Source organism: Hippoglossus hippoglossus, chromosome 1 (genome assembly GCF_009819705.1).
Source record: "Hippoglossus hippoglossus isolate fHipHip1 chromosome 1, fHipHip1.pri, whole genome shotgun sequence".
NCBI classification, from domain to species: domain Eukaryota; kingdom Metazoa; phylum Chordata; class Actinopteri; order Pleuronectiformes; family Pleuronectidae; genus Hippoglossus; species Hippoglossus hippoglossus.
Window position 1 is genome coordinate 27664340 of NC_047151.1, and position 19547 is coordinate 27683886.

Genomic DNA, 19547 nt, shown 5'->3' on the forward strand with positions numbered 1-19547 from the left:
CACGTCCACTCGCTCACTGGGAAGCTTCCACACATTTTCCTGCTGAATTCTCACATGGACTCACTCGGACATTTCACCAGGAGGCGGCAGGAGATATCTGGAGAAACCGACTCAGACATTTGCCTTCTCACGTACGTATATAAAGAGAAAAAGTTGCACTTTAGTGGAGTTTTTATTCATATAGAGCTTTTCCAGTCTTATCGACCCCTTTACTTTACAGTGCAAGTTGCATTTACCTGTTCACACACACTTTCCTACAACCCAGTTCTTTTTCCATCACACGCTGTCGGCACAGCCATCCGGGGTAGTTTAAGCTTCAGTATTTTGCCCATGGACACTTCAGAATGCCGACTTGAGGTGCCAGGGATCAAACATCAGACGTCCTGGTTTGTGGACGACCCTCTCTACATCCTGAGTCACAGCAGCGTATGTGAGCTTTAAAATTTGGATCCCTAATCGACGACCGCGCCAAGGTTTCTTGCTCGTTTGCTCAAGGAAAGTCAAAGGGAATTAAATGTGTTGTTCTACCAGGACGCGGCCTCTATAAAACTAAAACCTTGACGTTTTAGATGCAGACTTGAACCCATAGAATTGCTGCGATTTGCAAAAGCTTCCAAAATCTCCACCACTGCCATTATCATCGGGCCGCAGCCCAACCCCGAACACAGCAGCGTCCAACAAGGCCGTGCAGGCGGAGAAACAGCTGTGTCATTACAGGAAGATAGCTGTGACTAAGACTATTAGCTAATTGACAGGCGGACTGTGTTGGCCACTGGTGCGGCTGACGCAACAAAACAAACACACCCGACCTCTGCAATAATCATTTCAGACTCCTGCAGACGACGAAATACGTTTTCCTTCAAAACGTATTAAATAAAATACTTATTCCTGCAGAGAAAACAAACGGAGCACAACTTCCTAACACTGATGGGCTGCACTTTAATTTGCAGAGTAGCTGCACACTCCCGACACAGGGAAACAAAAACTGCTGAAAATGCAAAGCTGCCCTCACAAGCCAAATTGTGAATGGGGTCTTAATGGAAATGGTGCAGATGAAGCAGACAAATAAACCCTCCTCCCAAAGACTCCCGCTGGGCTACGACCCAAAGCCCTCCCTCCCACCCCCCACCCAGCTCCATGTTTGATTTACAGCCCTTTCACTGTAATAGTATATAAAGTGGAAACAGGAATTTGTTTCCCCGCACTGAACTCGTTCCCTACATTTCATCAGACAAGTGTAAATGTAGGAGTTAGGACGCTGTCTCGAAACAAGAAAAAAACCAGGTGCAGAGCTCGAATGTTTGGTGGCTGTGGTCATATGTGTTTACGTTTAAATAAATCACAGCTTTTCCCAAACTCAGCAGCCAGACTTCTCACTAAATCCACTCAAAGAGAGCGAATGTCTCTGATTGTCAGAAGCAGCACCTCTGATTCTGACAATGACAATTCAGGCTTTCAATTCTATTCTTCTCTTCATTGGTCTCCAACAAATGTTTGAGTTGATTTTAAGATTTTATCGTCGACTTTTAAGGTTTGTTCTAGACCTGCAGTTTATTTCAGATCTTTTGACTCCATATGTCCAAACCTAACGTCCTAAAGGAAGCGGCCCGAGGAGATCCGTCCTCTTCTCAAACTCTCAGACTTGACAATGGGATTCAGACTTTGTCCACAGATTGTCTTCATGAATGCGAGGGTAACGCAGGACATGACGTATAAATCCTGCTGTGGATATCGTGTGTTTTCATTTACAGCACATCACCACTTTTAACTTGTTCAGCACCTTGTTTTAAAAGGTTTAAAAGTTTATTATTAATATTATTTTTATTGTGTTTTAATAAAATGATAATACTTCAGTCCCGGGGACATTTGCAGTATTACAGCAAAGGGGAAAGCACAAATAAGAGGCATCAGTACAAAGATGATAAGTCAGATGCAGTCTAAATATACTAAAGTATTAAAATAGTAGTAACAGCAGGAACAGGGGCAATCTAAACATGAGGACATGTAAAAATAGGACCAATACAGTAGAACGTTGTGTTAATGCATGAAGTGCACGTTGCCTCTGTGTGGTTTTAAGTGGGTATTTGTTTAAAGTGCTGCCTCGTGCACACTTCACTCAGCGGAGAGAACAAACACGTTCCCAGCAGATTCCTCCTCATTAAAATAAAGGACAAATCAATGATTTCTAAAACGTCCATTTACAGGAATGTGCTGAGCAGCCGCACTTTTCCTGCAGCAAACTTTTATATTGTCTCCGCTTCACATTTACACCCTCACACACGTTTACAGTTAAACCCTGTTACCAAACTGAAATATGTTTATGTCAATATGTCGCTGGTATATTTTGACCTGAATTGTGAAAAATAAGAACAAGAATACTTGAAACTTGATTGGGCAGTGGGCAGTATTCTCCTGCCACTCTGTGGTCACATACGGTACTGCAGAGGAATGCTTATTGCTTCACACACACACACACACACACATGAAAATTATTATTATTTACGTACTTAAAAAATTGTCCCCATGATGTGAAAGTGTAAACAAATTTAGGTCCCAACAAGATAAGTAATACCTGGAATACACACATACAGCAGTCATACATATTTGAGTATAAGCTTTGAGGTATTTGTAGTTTACTTCAGTATTTCTATTTACTTATGCTATATAAATATACTCTATACTGCAAACCAGAAGCAAATGCTGCACGTTTTTACTCTACACTACCTTTATTATCTTATATTAATATATATTCAGTTGTTAGTAAAACCTGTCCTTTGGAATAAATTATATTAATAACAAAATGAAAATATTAATCGATAATAATAATGGAAATAATAACGACAGCAAGAACTCAGACTTTTTTTTTTACCCATGCATATATTATCTCCATCCCTTATTGGACGAGAGGCGGGAGACAGGTCCCCAGAGTGTCACAGACAAACAGACACAAACATTCACTCTCACATTCATACCAGTCGTTTTTCCTCATAACGAACATTTGCTTTGAATTATTCATTTGTTTTTTTGCTCCTTTCAGTGAATTCACGAGGCGACACTTTAAGTTGGATGTGTTTGTGTCTGCTGGCACCCAGTGGTCGCACTCAGTACTGCAGTGATTCAGCGTTCACCAGGGAGCTGGTAGTTATTACTGACGCGGATCTGTGCATCATCTACAGGTGAAGGAAACAGGTCAGATCCTGTCTCACCTCCCTCTCTCTTTGCATTCCCTCAACACAGAGGTTTCCTCTCTCCCTCTTTCTCAGCATCTCTTTTCTTTTCCCTCATCCCTTCTTCTTGTGACCTCAGCAGAGATGTCCTCTGAGGCAGCAGGACAACGTGGTCTTATTAGTTACTTGATGTTAGAAGAACAAGGTGAAACAGCCTCGAACTACCAGGAGTGTGTGTGAGATATAAGCATCTTTATTTACACACAGAGGGAGACTCATCCCCTTGAGCACATCAAGTCAGACATACGTCACCAAACTTCACCTCCTCACCACCAACACAAGAGGGCAGCAGTTTCCCACCTGAGAACTCCTGTGTGTGTGTGTGTGTGTGTGTGTGTGTGTGTGTGTGTGTGTGTGTGTGTGTGTGTGTGTGTGTGTGTGTGTGTGTGTGTGTGTGTGTGTGTGTGTGTGTGTGTGTGTGTGTGTGTGTGTGTGTGTGTGTGTGTGTGTGTGTGTGTGTGAGGGGGAATTAAAGGAAGTGTAGTGAGTCACTGAGGGAATGGATGAAGGGTAAAGAGAAGCAGAGAGAGAGAGAGAGAGAACTGGAGGCTTCTTAGATTAAAGTCTGTAGTAAACAGAGCTCCACAGAAAACACTGCAGCTCCTGAAACACCTCGTCAGTCGTCCACTCTGCTGCGTTCCAGACAACTCCCCGACATCCTACCTGAAAAAGTGCAATGGAGCAAAGTCGGAGTTCTGACGTGTGAACGTTGTGAATGGCGGCACTGGAGACGTAGATGCTGTAGCGCTGAGGCCCGTCTACGCTCTGCTGGACTCTTGTTTGTGAGAGTGTGTGTGTGTGTGTGTTCTCTCCCTCTCATGAATCGGAAAGTGTTTCAAAGTATAAATGTGCCATAAATTAAAACGTGTAATGGCGTCGTTTCCCCTCCTCCTCTTTGATTCTGTATGAACGGAGGCGGAACTGGTCGCAGTTGAATTGTCTCATCACGAGACAAATAAACATTCTCACGCTCAGACATGTTTGTTTACGTGTGACGTCATCACCGTGCATTGGAACGCTTGGAAGTCGGAAGTTTCAAGTCGGAATATAAGTTGTCTGGAACGCAGTGATACTTCCAGGGAATCATGACATCATGTCATGTGACGTGCCCCCCCCCACAAAAAAGGAGCAAGGTGAGCTAAAACGAGCGAAGACGCCGATATTTTCTACACGTGCAGGAAGTGGTTGACCAATCGCAACACAGTGGACCAGCTGGCCAATCAGAGCAGACTGGGCTTCATCAGGAGGGGGGGCCTTAAAGGAACAGGAGTTAAAACCAAGTGTTTGAGACAGAGGCTGAAAAGAGGAGCTGCAGCGATGAGGAATGTAAACATTTTCACGTAATGACACTAATTAAACTGATCAACCTGGATATGAGCAGAATGTTCCCTTTAATATTTATTTCACTGTTGCAAATTATTAGTAATTTCTGGGACACAGGTTTGCAAAATGTGAATCTTTTGGGGGCGAGGGAAAAGATTTTGTAGCCATTTCTAGTTTGACCAATCACGTTTCAGCAGACTTTTAAAAGACAACCGTTTTAGTTTATCTGCTGCAGATATAAAGTTATAATAGAGATGATCCAAAATGTCGTCTGGACGTAAAAAACACTTACAGAAAGAAACGCTCGACTCGTGATACACGCCATTCGAGGTCAGACTGAATAAACTGAAGTTTAACTTGATTTGTAACTTCTCTGATTGGATTGAATGTTACACAATCGATGTTGTGGTTTGTAGAAACTGTTAGTGTTATGTTAATGAACCGCCGACAGACTGAATGTGGAGTTCTGGTTCTTCACAGACATGAGGTCGCGTCGGTTTAATCACAAAACCAGCGATGAATAGTCGCAGCTAATCAGAATGCTAATTTTCAAAGTGATAGAAAAAGACAAGCGGGGAGGAGTCAGAGAGAGAGAGAGAGACGGGGAACAGAGGACAAACGAGGGCGAGAGAAAAGGAAGGATGAAAATAGAAGTAGAGAGGACGGGAAGGGTGATGGGGGGGGGGTATAAATGAATGGACGGGCAGTAAAAAGAGAAGATGCATAAGAGGAAGGAGGGAGAGAAATACGAGGGAGTGAGCTGAGAGGATCAATGGATGAATGGAGAGGTAGAAGGAGAGAGGGAGAGTAAATATTAAAATGAGTGATGTGCACTCTGCAGTCAGAAGTGCAGCTGGCAGCAGAGCGACGTCGCCGAGCCAGCGAAACACACTGACTGATGCTGGCGCTGATACAACACAACAGGAAGTCAGTGACGGAGAGACGCACACAGACGGTACTTTCTTTTTCCATCCTTTATTAAAACAAATGCAGCTCACACCTCCCTCTCTCCCAAAAAAACATTCCTGTTTATTTACGACCAAATGGGTTTTTTGCAGGAACCAGATTTGCTCCCTGGAGTAACATTTTTTCACAGCGCAGGAAGTGACACGTTGAATTAAAGTCTGACCAGAGGAGGGAAGACTTCGCCAAAAAACTTTTGTGTACGTCAGAGAGAGCCGCTGAAAAACACGCGTATTGTCCTCTAACGTATTAAAAAAGTCAAATAACGTTCAGTCTTCTACGGATTAAAAACTGCAGATTGTTGTTGTCTCATGAAGGAGCCGTGTAAATAATAAAGTTTTCATCGTACGGTCCATATTTCTCCTGCTCCCACACACACATGCATCGAGTGAGTCTGACGTGTCGGAAAATTAATGAAAATGAAAAATGCACAGACTTCACTTTACCTCCATAACTCCTGTATGTGTGTTTTAAGCTACTGCATCAATTTCCTTTCGGGATCAATAAGTTTCTATTTATCCATCGATGTATATTCAGATCATTTCATTAATTCCCCCCCCCCCATTTTTTTTATTTATATCGAAAATGTACAAACAAGTGAAAAAAACTAAGAGAACATTATTTCCAAACTGATTAAATTAAAATGAATCTACATATTCGAAAAGGAGTAAGAAGAACAAATTTATATAATCTCACCCCTTCTCCATAAATCATTAATTAATAATTAGCTTATACTTAAAACTGTTCATTTATCATGATAAATGTTTGGCAACTAAAAAACCTCAAGAAAATGAGCTTCTTCCAATCAAACCTGGCTGCAAAGACACTTCACTCCTTATGCAATGTGTGTTAAGCACCTGAAGTGAAAGGAAAAGGTGTTCGATCTCATCACAGCATCACAAAGACACACGCGGGTTTGTGGGATGTGTCGGGGGTGTGGGAGTGACAGGTTCTGGCGAGAAATAAAAGTAGCTTTGGCGTGAGGACACTGAATGGCTGCCACCTTCCTCTGCTCTGAGGAGACAGAGGAGAGGAAGAAATGTTGAGCAATAAAAGATGAGAGAGAAGAACGCTTCCTACTAATATGGTTACTTCTGGTTTGAAATAAATCAAAAGGTCAAAGTCGATTCCTCAAAACCACAAACCAGCGGGTGACGTCTCGGTGGGTTGATTCTTGCACATCCTTACGAACTGGAAACATAGTGAGACCACATGTACGGTATGAAATCCGGTTTGGTCCGCTCCGTCACAGAGACTGTGACAGTGGACGAGACGTTTTCACCGGCGACAGCTGACTTCATCAAACATGACTGATGTCAAACTGTCCTCGTGCACCAGCGCAGTCACAACCACTTAAAGTCCAAGTGTGACACTGAAGCTACAACTCATTAATCCACTACAAGCAAACAAGGTTCTTCCACTTGATCCACAGACGAGTTACTGCTCCTGATTGGGTTTGTTATGATGAGTGAGGAGACTTAAGAGTCTGAAGGTCTGAACCAAACATGGACCTTAACATCTAAAATGATCAGGAGAGTGCACGTCAACCTAGAGGTCCAAATGGTTTTCAACTTCTGAATGACTACCGACGGATGTATGGACGCAGACACTGATCTCTACATTATTGATCATAATAATCGTAGTAATTGGGTCATCTGCTGTCACTGGGAAGACGAGACCTCCGACATGCTTCCACGCTCTGCAGGTCAGCACTGAGGCCCCCTCTGCCCTCTTAACCCCGCCCTTGCCTATTTTTGCCTCATGTTTTCCAAACCACAGGCTTTCTCCTCTTACTGTGACCTTTAGCAAAGTCAGGGCCGAAAACACCAGTGTCCAGTAACCGAGCAGCACAGAGGTTAAAAAGACAGAGTTTGGGCTGAACAGGGTCTGGTTTGACTTACAAGACAAAATAAAGATATCAGAAAAGATGCTGATTCTCACACATACAAAAAAACACATGGTTTCCAAAAGTGGAGCCGAAGCATCCAGATTGCCGCCTGGTAGCTGGCTGCTGTATAAACCCGGCCTCATCCATTATAAATAAAAAAGTAGGCTACAAGTCAAATACCTTTTTCTCCAGCTGTTTCATGTCAAGGCCAAAAAAGAGGAAATTAAAGGAGTTGAAAGAAGTTAAAAGTCTCGTGACTGAAACAAGTTGATTTTGATGGAAACATGAACAGAGATTGTTTTCAGGCGTTGGATACGATGCCACTGTATTGAATTCTCTTATTTTGATCATATTGTTTATTTCAGATTCACATAACGTTCCCACCGTGCTTTGTCTTTTGTCTGTTTCTCATGTTGTTCAAGTAATTTCCCTCCTGGGGATCTTATCTTATCACATTTCATCCCATTTCTAATTAGCTAATATGTCCTCAATAAATCCAGCGTTATTTGATTGATTTTTATCATTTTTGGCAACATGTGGCGTCTGTGACTTGTGCCAATAATGAACTCAGTGAACCGGCGCCAGCGACAGAGGGACGGCAGACACAGGTGATGCAGCCGAGGCAGAAAACATGCTCTCAATCACAATTAGAGGGGAATCATGGCAGAGGACAGATGAGCTGCTGCAGCCATTGGTCCTGTGGCAGTAAATTTACCATTTGGGTGTGATCACCTATAGTCGACATTACCTTAAGAGCCTGGGAGAGACAGACAGACACCAGAGGGGTAATAAAATCTATCCATCCCATCGGCAATCTTTCCATCATGGATCTACTGCATGACGAGTGTGTTTTTTAACCTGTCATGTCGAATAAAAGTCAGCTTCACACCCCGAGGCTTCTCTGGCACACCTGGTCTGATCTTTACTGGCTCAGCAGCTGTCTGTCCGTACGTCTGCCTGTCTGTCTGCACGATTGTCCATCAAAACAACCCCACCGAGGTTGTGACAAATCTCAGGACTTGGCAGGTTCGGGGACACGTGATGGGAACGTTTTGAGAGTGAACTCAGGTAAAGTTTGGAGCGACTGATCTCAGCCCTGTGACATTGTGAGTGAAACTCACTTTGCTTCCACTGATTACGTCTCTGAAACAGCAGTGAAATCCGCCGCTGTAGCTTTTGATTGCAAGAAAAGAGTCTCGTGTGAGTCACAAGTCACAGATACCACACAAAGAGCTTATTCCCAGTCTGGAACACATACATGTGGCAGCTGTAAGGTGACAGGTTTTATGTGGTGATGCCACCATCATGAAAATCACATGATTATTTAACAACGTAAATCTAAAACCCTTTACAACAGGATTCAGTGAATAAATATGCATGAAAGTCAGAAATGTTTTAAAAACTTTCTCACCAAACATCTATGAGATTATTAAATCTACAAATTAAACTAGTGTCATGAAGAAAAACAGTTTCTGAAGCTAAGCAGTGTTTGTTAAGCCTGTGAGCGGATTGTGTGACTGACGTAGGATCGATGAAGACACACACACACACACACACACACACACACACACACACACACACACACACACACACACACACACACACACACACACACACACACACATATTGATTTTCTTAACTGTTTGAATCACTTTTGGACTAAAAGCTCTAACACCATCTGGACATGAAGTATCGGTCTTGTGATGAAGCTTCCATTCCTTCTCGTGCACTGAATGTGGTGCACGCTCACGGACGGGGAAGTGAACTTCATCACTGGATTGACGACAGACATCAGGTCTGACTTGAGTGGAATTAGAGAGTTTAACTGTCCGGTCTGTTCTGCTGTTCGTCCAAAACTGAAATTTGACTAAAACATCTCATTCGTCCCCGATGAGAATTTAAAACCACAATTATCAGTGTTCATTAAAATCCACGTCATGACCCTGTGGCTAGTTTCAATTTGTTACCACATCTAAAAGCGACATGTGACCGTTTCATATTAACAACCTCAGCCTTTTTCAACAAACCAGCTCTGATAAACCCACAGGCTCTCACCCACATACGACCAAACTGACGATACATCAGTTCACACTCTGACTTTCATTTAAATTCAGCCACAACAGGCTGATGCACGATGCAGCCCAGTGTTTTTAGAAATGTTAGAAACGTTCATTTATTATTTTTCACCCACATCTGGATATAAATACAGATATTAGCTGCCAATGTGTTGTTAAATGGGAAATTATACACAAAGAGACAAAAGATGAAATTAGGAAACATTTGTCATTGGTTTGAAATAGAGCGTGATACCCGACCCAAGACATTTTCGAAACAAAAACTTTGAAACGCTCTTTAGGTTTGGGGCAAGGTCCCGTTTGCTCGGCTAGCTACACTTGATTTCTTTTTACACTGCACATGTCTGTAATCTGGGAAAACATCTGGTAAAACCTCTGGTTCGGACAGAGAAGACAGAATTCGGGTTCGGGTTTGGCTCGGTTAGTTATCGCTCAGGCTCGGGTGGAGAATTGCACCACCACTCTATAGCCAAGAGATAGACATGTTGGAAACTGTCGAATACAGTAACATCAAATTATCCAGGATAAAGATTGAGGTTGTCAAACGCTCATTTAAAAATGTACTTTCAGTAAAACTTCACACCTCCTGTGATCACCAGAAAATAAACTGTACTCACTCCCACTGTTTCCTCCTGGCCTGTGGTGTGTTGTGCATCTTGTGAGCCTGATGAGCCAGGATGACGTCCCGGTGGTCCACCACTCCGCCCCTCCGCCGGATCGGTGGCGCCGCGGGGTCGCCGTGGTGCGTAACCAGGGGCATGGAGCTCCGGCGGGAGTGAACCCCACTGATGAAGGGCACTTCTCTGTACTGCTCCACCCGGACGTCATACACCGCATGGTAGTAGGTGGGGTTGGGGCCCACGCTGCTCCCGCTGATCGGGGGAGGGTGGCAGCGCAGCGGGCGGTGGAGGCCCTGAGACGAGGAGGAGCAGGACGACGTCTGGGGCCACGAGCCGCCATGGTCCTGACAAAGGGGGGACAGCATGGAGCTGGAGGAGGAGGAGGAGGAGAGAGGAAGAACAGGGATGGGGAGGGAAAAGAGGAGAGAAAATTAACTCTTTTCATTTCAACATAAATTACATTGAGTTGAGAACCAGTGGAAGATTAACAGAACAGATTGAGTCTGAGACATTTGTACTTTGAGTGGTCAAGACTAGAAAAAAACGTTAAATAAATACAGAACATTTATCATTTGATAGAACAGAAGTGAAAATTAAAGTGTTACCACTCGAGTAATCTAATAAGAACTCATTGCTGTTCCTCAAAATGACATATGTAGAATCCCTTCATGACTTTATCAGTGGTTTGGATGTAGCTACATCTTTGACTCATTTAGGATTCGAGCATTAATCAATATGCTGCACGTGGCCACAGGTTTGGATATGACTCACTCCTTCTCCCCTTTTCGTGCTTTGACAGATTTGGTTCCCGGGGTATGTGACGTATGAAACCCTCAGTTGTTTAAGACAGTAATTACTTCACAGTTGTTCCGAGTTTTACTGCCTATTTGTTTTTTGTCCCATAGAAGACGAATGAACTTGTTGAAAATGTGACTTTCATTGAAGGTGTTGTCACGCTGCACGAGAGGCTCCAGGAAAAAAAAAAGTCAAAATCAGCAGAGTGAGGCTTGTGAAGAGTTTCAGTGAAAAAGGAGATTTAGGTGAACAGAGGAGGAAAAAGAAGGGAAGCAGAATCCTGTCAATCCTGTGCTGAGTCAGCATCAAAACAACAATAATACTGTAACAAAATGCACCGTGCGATAAAACAAGCTGCTTCCAGAGACACTTTTATAAACTCTACTTTCTATTCCCCACGGTTTCTGACAGTAGTTTCATTCCCTTTGTGATAAACTGTTGGGAAACTGCTTTCATTCCTAAACAAGAAACTACTGCTGCTCAACTGCTGTGTTTATGTTGCTTGATTCACTGGAGAATCTGTCGCGTGAGCAGAGCCGAGGATGTTCGGCGGAGATAGTTTAGTTTCTCGTTTGTCATCGAAAAGGAGAAGACTGATGAGCCCGTCCTCTGCTCTCTCTTCATGTTGGTTTCAACCTGCACAAGAATGAATCCCTGGTTTTATGCTGCAGGATTCTGGAACCTGGAGGATTTCGTGTTGTGACTATTGGGGCGTTTTATATTCTTGATTGTGGGTAAAACAGTGATGTGGGAGTGAACAGCTTCTAGTTCGTGTCAAACAAACTGAGACGATCTGATACGACAGTGAGAGGTGGATGGTTGGTCTTTATTTACCTGCACAACGGTCCCGAGCCCATAGGGACCCGTCAGGACTCCTTTCCATTCCAGTTTTTCTCCGTTTCATGTGTAAATTGCATTAATTAATAATAATATTCGGATTCAGGCACATTTTGCAATCACGCAACTATAAACGAGCTACAGCCCGAGCGATGAGGACGGTTGGGGGCCGACGTCGATACAGTTATTAAGGAGCATAGAATGTCCGATAGCGTTTTCACGTCCCAGTGTCGGAATCCTAGTAATTGAGGCTTCATATTTTTCAGTTTAACAATAAACCTTGTTGGGAATAACTATGAATAAAAAGAAAACAAATACTATCAAATGTATAGAATTTGAATTAAGAAAATAAGCTTCTTTTTTTTTTTACACAAAATATAAACATGTTCTCTGAATTAACAAACCAGACACTCAATAAAAGTGCAACAACACAAACATGGCATTTCAATTTTTACCTTGCAAGTGCTAAAGAAAAGCTCTGTGTGTGTGTGTGTGTGTGTGTGTGTGTGTGTGTGTGTGTGTGTGTGTGTGTGTGTGTGTGTGTGTGTGTGTGTGTGTGTGTGTGTGTGTGTGTGTGTGTGTGTGTGTGTGTGTGTGTGTGTGTGTGTGTTAACGTATTGGAAACAGCACTTTTCCTCACCAGTTATCTGCTGAGAGTGCATTACACGTTATTTCTCCCTGACATGGTGTAAAGTGAAAACTAATTCACGGAGACAGGCGCACACACACAGATTTACGCTCACACGCTGCAGGTACAATGATGAGACATGCAGTAGTGCTATCGTAAGGACTTTGTTGGGTGATTGAGGGTGTGTGTGTGTGTGTGCGTGTGTGTGTGTGTGTGTGTGTGTGTGGGTGTGTACACGCCGCAGGACTTGAATAACACAGGTCAGCGCAGAACACACAAACTCAGGACAATGCGCATAACAGAGCAAGGGCGAACCACAGAACTAACAAGGACGCTGAGGACTCAGAGAGGTGGAGAGATTATGAGGGGGGAGTCGGAGAGGCTGATGGACAGATAAAGAGGAGCTGGGGGGGGGGGGGGGGGGGGCAGAATGGGGGAGAAAGTGACACAAAGGGGAAAACAGGAGACAAGCATTCAGCCCCGAAGGCAAACTGGTATGATGGAGAGCAGAGGCTCAGGATGAGAGGGGGAGTGGGGGAGAGTGGGGGAGAGTGGGGGAGATCAGGGGACAGGACTGATGAGTGGAGGAATGACTAATTGCTGGAAGTGAAAGAGCAGAGCTCTGCAGATGAAGCAAAATCCCTTCTCGTTTTTCACTCATCGTGCCTTTGCCCCTCAGGGATTGACCGGAGAAAAGACGAGGAGGTTTCTGCACCTCGGTTTTCACACAGCTACAACCGCTCTGCGTAGATTCACAGTACAGAGCAGCAGCGAGAGCAGAAACCGACTCCTCACTGCTGCACCGGCAACTTTCCCCTGTTTCACAGCTTCCATGAGACTCAAGCTGCCTTCAGACATGAACTGAAGTCTGCGTATTCTCCTGAAATCATCCAGAGGGTCTGTATGTGAGAAACGTACAAACGTCTGAGTCAGTCGCTCCGGATAATCTCCAGAGCCAGCACCCCGTGATAAAAACTCTATAGATTGAGTCCATGTGAGAATACAGCAGGATCATATCCAGGAAAGGGTGAGCAAACGCATGTGCAAGATCAAGGGAGGATGTTTTAAACGGCTTGCATCCAAAGTGCATCAACATATTGTCAAGATACAAAATAAAAACATCACAAAATCTACATTGGACTCAAGTCTGAAGCCAGATCCAACAATAGAGTAAAACCTTTCCAATACTGATATTTGCTGGCACTCATATTTAAAAAAAAATGACAATAACTAAGATGTTGTTATGAAACTCTTAACAAAAATGTAATTGTGGTTTCATATTTTACAGTTTAACCATAGACTTTATTATAAATAACTATAAAAAAACACAAACAAAACTAAATATATAGAACCTGAATTAAGAAAACATATCAAACATCTAAAAAAGATAATGATAAACTACAGTTTGTTATGGGAAAACTACATGATGACACTATTTCCATCAGCCAAAGTGTTTTTCTGCATCTTTTCTGTAAAATCTAAGTTTTTAAATACTCAATATATCTGTGAAAGTTTCAATCTGATTTCTATCAGCCTTAAATTAGGGTGAGGAGGGACAGTGACTCAATATCATCATGTATCTGCCTCTAGGATCTCAGGATACAGTTCTTACTCCCTGGATAAAATCATTCTGCATTAGTCATGCGGTATTTAGGGCTAAAAGAGATCCAGCCTTCCATTTAGCAGGCAAACACCGTGCCTGGTCTCCTGGTGTTCTGACCATCTGACTGCTGCCGACCTCATTCTGCCCGTCAACTCCACCAACCCGTTAAAAACAAACTCTGACCCCTCAGGTCACATCTCTCCTGCTTCCATCAGGGGGCAGGTGAATACTAAAGAGCCGCAGATTCTCATCACCTGTGAGGCTACTTCCAAACAACACTGCCTCTCCCCTCACATGTTTTAAAAAGAAGAATAAAAGTTGTGTGCAACCTGAAGGTCATTAAGACAAAAACAGAGGAAACATGAAGCAGAAGTGTCGTCGTGGTTACTTCAGGAAAGTCCCTTAGTCCAACAAAACAAATAAATGTATATAAAAGGCAAATATCATGAAAGCAAACGGGTTCTGGACTCACAGAACCCGTTTTAGCCCGACACTAGTCTGAGGTAAATCAGGACCATAGAGTCACCCAGCGTGACGTCAGTCTTCAAGTCAGACATATCAGGTCACTGTGACCTTTGACCTGTGACCACTGAAATCCAATCAGTTCATCTTTGAGTCTAAGTGACAAGTGGTCAAAATGTGAAGAAATTCCCTAAAGACAGAATTGAGGTCGATGTTGATGTTGAAGAGGTCAAAATCATGTTTTGTGAGGTGACCTTTGACCTTTGACCACCAAAATGTAATCAGTTAATCCTTGAGTCAAACTGAATGTTTGAACTAAATTAAAATGAATTCCCTCAAGGCGTTGTTGAGATATCTTCTTCACAAGAAGAGGACAGACGGACGTGCAACCTCTGTACTTACAAATGGACGGAGAACCTGAAAACACAATCCCTGGCTATCGCTGGCATGGAGGAATAAAAAAACATCATCTGTATACTAAATAAAACAAGAGGAAACTAAACATTCAACATACATTTATCCAGCACCACCATATTTTGTCCTTTTAATCTGAAAAACTTCAGATATATAATACAAACTTGCATTAAAACCTACGTTAATAAACATCATAGAGACTTTTTTGGGTCATTTGTAATATTTTCTCCACATTTATGTGGGTTGTACCAGTGATATTGAATATTAGACATCACATGTGAGCCTCAGCAGGTTAATGCGTTAACTTGTATTATTTGTGCATTAAAATGCACGTCTCATGTCAGTAGAAACGTCCCGGGTGGAACAGTCCTCAGTAAATGTCCTCAGCTAAATGAAGTGAGAGAACGTTTCTCTCGGACCACCGAGCTATGAAAAGAGCAGCGATCGTTGATAGAGCGCACGTTCAACCTGCTCGCTGCACCGCCACCGACCGACTGCCCGCCATTAACAGGAAATGTGATGAGCGGCCCCCGTGCATCACTAGCAGGAAGCTCCCAGGATGCAAGTTCCCGCTTTGTTCTGATTCAGAGGCCGAAACGAGTGACGTCCCCAGTTTTAGAGCTGGTGCGTCATGAGAAAGAGTAAGAAGATCACCCCACCACTGTGCGGCTGAAAAAAACCAAAAGCTGTTTGCAATTCACAAATGGAGATCAAGTGATTTGGCATGGGGAAATTTAATTAAACTGTAAACTGCCTCCGTGAGTCACCGCGCTCGCTGTAGACGTGAGTAAAAATCCGCTGGCAACATGCAGGGAATCCATTATTCTGTCAGAGTTGGGCAACACTACGGCAGAGGAGACCTGGATTTGAATTACTGACACAGAGATGTGGTGGTGCGGTGCCTCTTTTTCAAACCGACACAGGTACACGGTTCCTCACCACCGCGTCACTCCGCTGAAGCCGTTTCACAATGAGAGTATTTACTGTGGGTTTCACCCGAGGGCGCCACGACACACTGACTCACTCGTGCTTTCATCCCGACGACAACATGAAAGCCAGAACACAGGATGTTGTTCGCTCCACAGACGACTGCGTTTGATTTACATCACGAGCAGGAAGAGCTGCCAGGATCACACAGAGAGAGAAAGAGACTATTAATGGATTTTATAATTATTGTTATATGTAGAGTGTCTTACTATATATTATTAGTAGTAGTAGTAGTGGTAGTAGTAGTAATAGTAGTAATACTAGTGCAGCGCCCGTCCTGTTTACTTGGTCTGTGGTGATTCTTTGTAAAAGTGACCAAATAAAGAACGGCTTCCACCCGTAAAGGAAAAGTAAATATATCAAGTTAATATCTAATAATTCCTTTCTCAAAATCAACATGAACAATATGCACCCGTGATGAGTTCAAGATGCTCAGATCACAGATTAATGAGGTGCACACGTCTCTTAAAATCGTCTGGACTCGAGAGGAGCTGAAAGCTGAGATGGACGATGAAGAAAAAATTCAAGATAATGTTGACTTGGGTATTAAACAGCTTTCTGTGAGAATTGACAGGAAAGAACCAAAGTGCCATTGAGTTCCAGCTGATATCTGAAGACCTTATGATGCTGTGATGCTGGTTCTGGTTACATGGCTGAATATCTTACAGACAAATTACGCTTCATCTGTTAAATATACTGAACCTGTAGTTATTTTACATTCTCTCGTGGCAGAAACTAGTAACTGTAACGTAGTCCAGTAGGTTATATACTGCAACAGAGTGCTACCTGTCTGTTTATTCAGAGTTTATCAATATTGAACGTAGCACTTTTTCGGGCCATTAAAAACACAGATGTGACGCTGATAAGACGAACATGAGACACATTCTGACACGCTGAGATTCCTGGAGATATTCCATAAATTCTGATTGTTGGGATGAAATTCAAATCAAACTGGGAGGTGGAGGAAACGTTCAGTTTGTACACGCCCACGCAGTGCGGAGGAGACGTCAAACTACACAACAGACAGTGATGCACACCTGTGAGCTGCATTGAGGACGCTGAGAGCAAAGAGACGACAATCACAACACAAAGAGTGGAAGGTTCGACGCTGTAGACGGCAGAGTAACAGAGGTTCTCGACTGTCTTACTCCTCAACCACAAACACGAAGGCTCACGTGTTCGATTTCCAACAAACAAGGACTGTGTGCGAAACCCAGTGGAGCAGCACCACAAGGAGCCCGCAGGCCTGTTCACTGAACTCCACTTTGCACACTGTGAGATCGAGACATGGACAAATAAACAACATACACACACGTCGACTGGAGGTTCTCATGTAAACTAACCTGATCATTAAACACACACACACGTCTCTCTATAGTTGTGAGGACACTGATTGACTTAATACATCCCCGTATCACCCTAACCATCACAACTGACTGACTAACCTAAACCGAACTCTAACCCTACAACCAAGTCTTAACCCTTTCAACAGAACCATTGACAAAATGTCCTCACAATGCACAACACAACACAACACACACAACACAACAACACAACACACTTATCTCAGGGTTATATCTCCTACTTGTCCAAACACACACATTGAAGCATTAGTTTTCCTTTCCTTTACATCTCCTCGTGTCTCTGGTCCACAGGCAAAAGAGGTTTCAGGATATTTTAAGCACATCTATACTTCCTGGTTCGAACCATGTCTGAGAGGAGGGGGGGAAGCTTAATGTGTCTGTTTATTACAAATGTGGATGTTTAATTTGCTCATTTTTCATCAATTTCTCTAAAACCTTTAATCGATTCTCTCCCATATTTCCTGTTAATGTGCAGGTAAAGTCTATAGATTAGTGACCCCCCCCCCCCGTTGGTGGTTCAGTCCTCTCCAGGTAGGTACCACTGAGGTATAGAAAGAGGTGGTTGTGTTTCTGCTCTGTCTGGGATGTGAATGAATGAGACCAAACATCTGTACTTAGTAAAAAGACGAGATGAAAACACAGATTCAGGAATTCGATTATTTCATTTTCACAAACCAGGGCAGCATTACAACCAGCCTCTGAGCTCTGGTATCCGTTAAACCATCATTACACCAACGTGACGCAGACACTTAAACGCCTTCAATCTAATATCAAATGTGAACTGGCAGCCCCCCCCGATCCACTATCTACACTTTTTATTTATTCTGCCTGTTTCGTGTTTATCTCTGGACACTGAGGACTTTTCATCTTGGGCAACTTCTGCTTATTGTTGGTTTACAGCCTTTGACAGCAGCACTGTTTCGTCTCATGCCAATAAGGCTCTGTTCTGTCGAGTAAAGCTGAGGGACGGACCGGAGAGACGGGATGGAGGGATGGACGGAGGGATGGACGGAGGGAGGGATGGACGGAGGGATGGACGGAGGGATGGACGGAGGGATGGAAGGAGGGAGGGATGGAAGGAGGGAGGGATGGAGGGATGGAAGGAGGGAGGGATGGACGGAGGGATGGACGGAGGGATGGACGGAGGGATGGAAGGAGGGAGGGATGGAAGGAGGGAGGGAGGGATGGAGGGATGGAGTCACCAGACGAGGAGGGTCAGGGCTGTGATGACCCAGAAGCAACAGGCCAGGGTGTAGGTGTGAGATTTGGTAAACAAGAATTTGCGTCTGTCAGAACAACTCTAATCCTGTCTCCTGCTTCGAGGCTGAGGAACAGGTAAAGCTGTTTCCAGAACAGATTTGAAAAACGCGTAGATGCAGCGATGTTACGCCGATGTCAGCGATGGGCCAAAATAGTGAAGAAACGCAGAGAAGAGGGGTATTTTGGGCTGAGAGGTTCAGTAGTAGTACTTTTTGAAGAGATCTGTGCCGGCTGTATGGATTTTACATAACTCGCTCATCCAGCAGCAGATTTGACACTCGCTGCTGAACGAGTACAACAATAGCCCGGGAAGAAAAACCTCGGCGCCCATCACGATGTTGACTCTGTTGAGAAGAAGAGTTGAGGGATCTGAGAGTTTTTCCACAACAGCAGTGGGAGAAGTGTTTTCTCCTTCGCTGCAGCTTCAGGGTGGTGTCAAGCATCAGTTCAGTTTGACCCCACCCGGTCGTCCTCTCATCTCAAATATTGAATTTGTTCAAGACCAGTATATTTATATATCCACACATTTTTCACTCTATTTTTTCCTTTGAGGACTTTATACATAAAGCTTTTCTAGCAATTTTAAAAACAAACAATACCCTGTGTTTTTCCCAGATCCACATCGTGTGAGTTTAAATGTCCTCATTGTGTATCATATGCATGTTCCACACGAGAGGATAATCGGGTGGAGCTCTGGTCGGATTCAGTCGTCGTTGGAGATTTGATCCTGAACAGATTCCTCGACCAAACGATCCAGAACCGTTTACTAATGTCAGCGACTCAATTGGAGCCTTCAAATCAAACATGTCTGATGTTTACAATTCAAAATCAAAGTCGTGTAACAGGAACAGCGATTGGGTGAGCAATAGCCAATGAGAGCGAGCGACTGGGAAGCTTCACCAATCGGATGTTGCGTAGGTGGATGTTCGGAAAATAAAACACCTTTTCTAAAATCACAGTGTGTAAATAAGCTTTGAAGTATATGTCAGTGTAGTGATATCAGGTGTTGCTGCTGCCCCTGGTGGCCAAAAAAACACCAAACGATGAAATAGTTTTTAAATTATGTCGGGGAAGTTATTATAGCTAGATTGAATTATTTGG

The 19547-nt window shown here is 43.5% G+C and overlaps 2 protein-coding genes across 38 annotated transcripts in view; one reads left to right on the top strand and one right to left on the bottom strand.

Annotated features, from left to right (window-relative positions):
* The window catches only part of LOC117754516 (hemicentin-2-like), a 541775-nt gene that overhangs the window by 360223 nt on the left and 162005 nt on the right, over nt 1–19547 (top strand). The window lies entirely within an intron of this gene.
* The window catches only part of cacna1ab (calcium channel, voltage-dependent, P/Q type, alpha 1A subunit, b), a 139851-nt gene that overhangs the window by 118574 nt on the left and 1730 nt on the right, over nt 1–19547 (bottom strand). For all 37 annotated transcript variants that reach the window (XM_034570943.1, XM_034570857.1, XM_034572384.1 and 34 more), the window contains exon 2: nt 10094–10465. In XM_034570943.1, the coding sequence (XP_034426834.1) occupies nt 10094–10461 (368 nt within the window). In that variant the 5' untranslated portion in view covers nt 10462–10465. The remainder of the gene's footprint in view (nt 1–10093; nt 10466–19547) is intronic.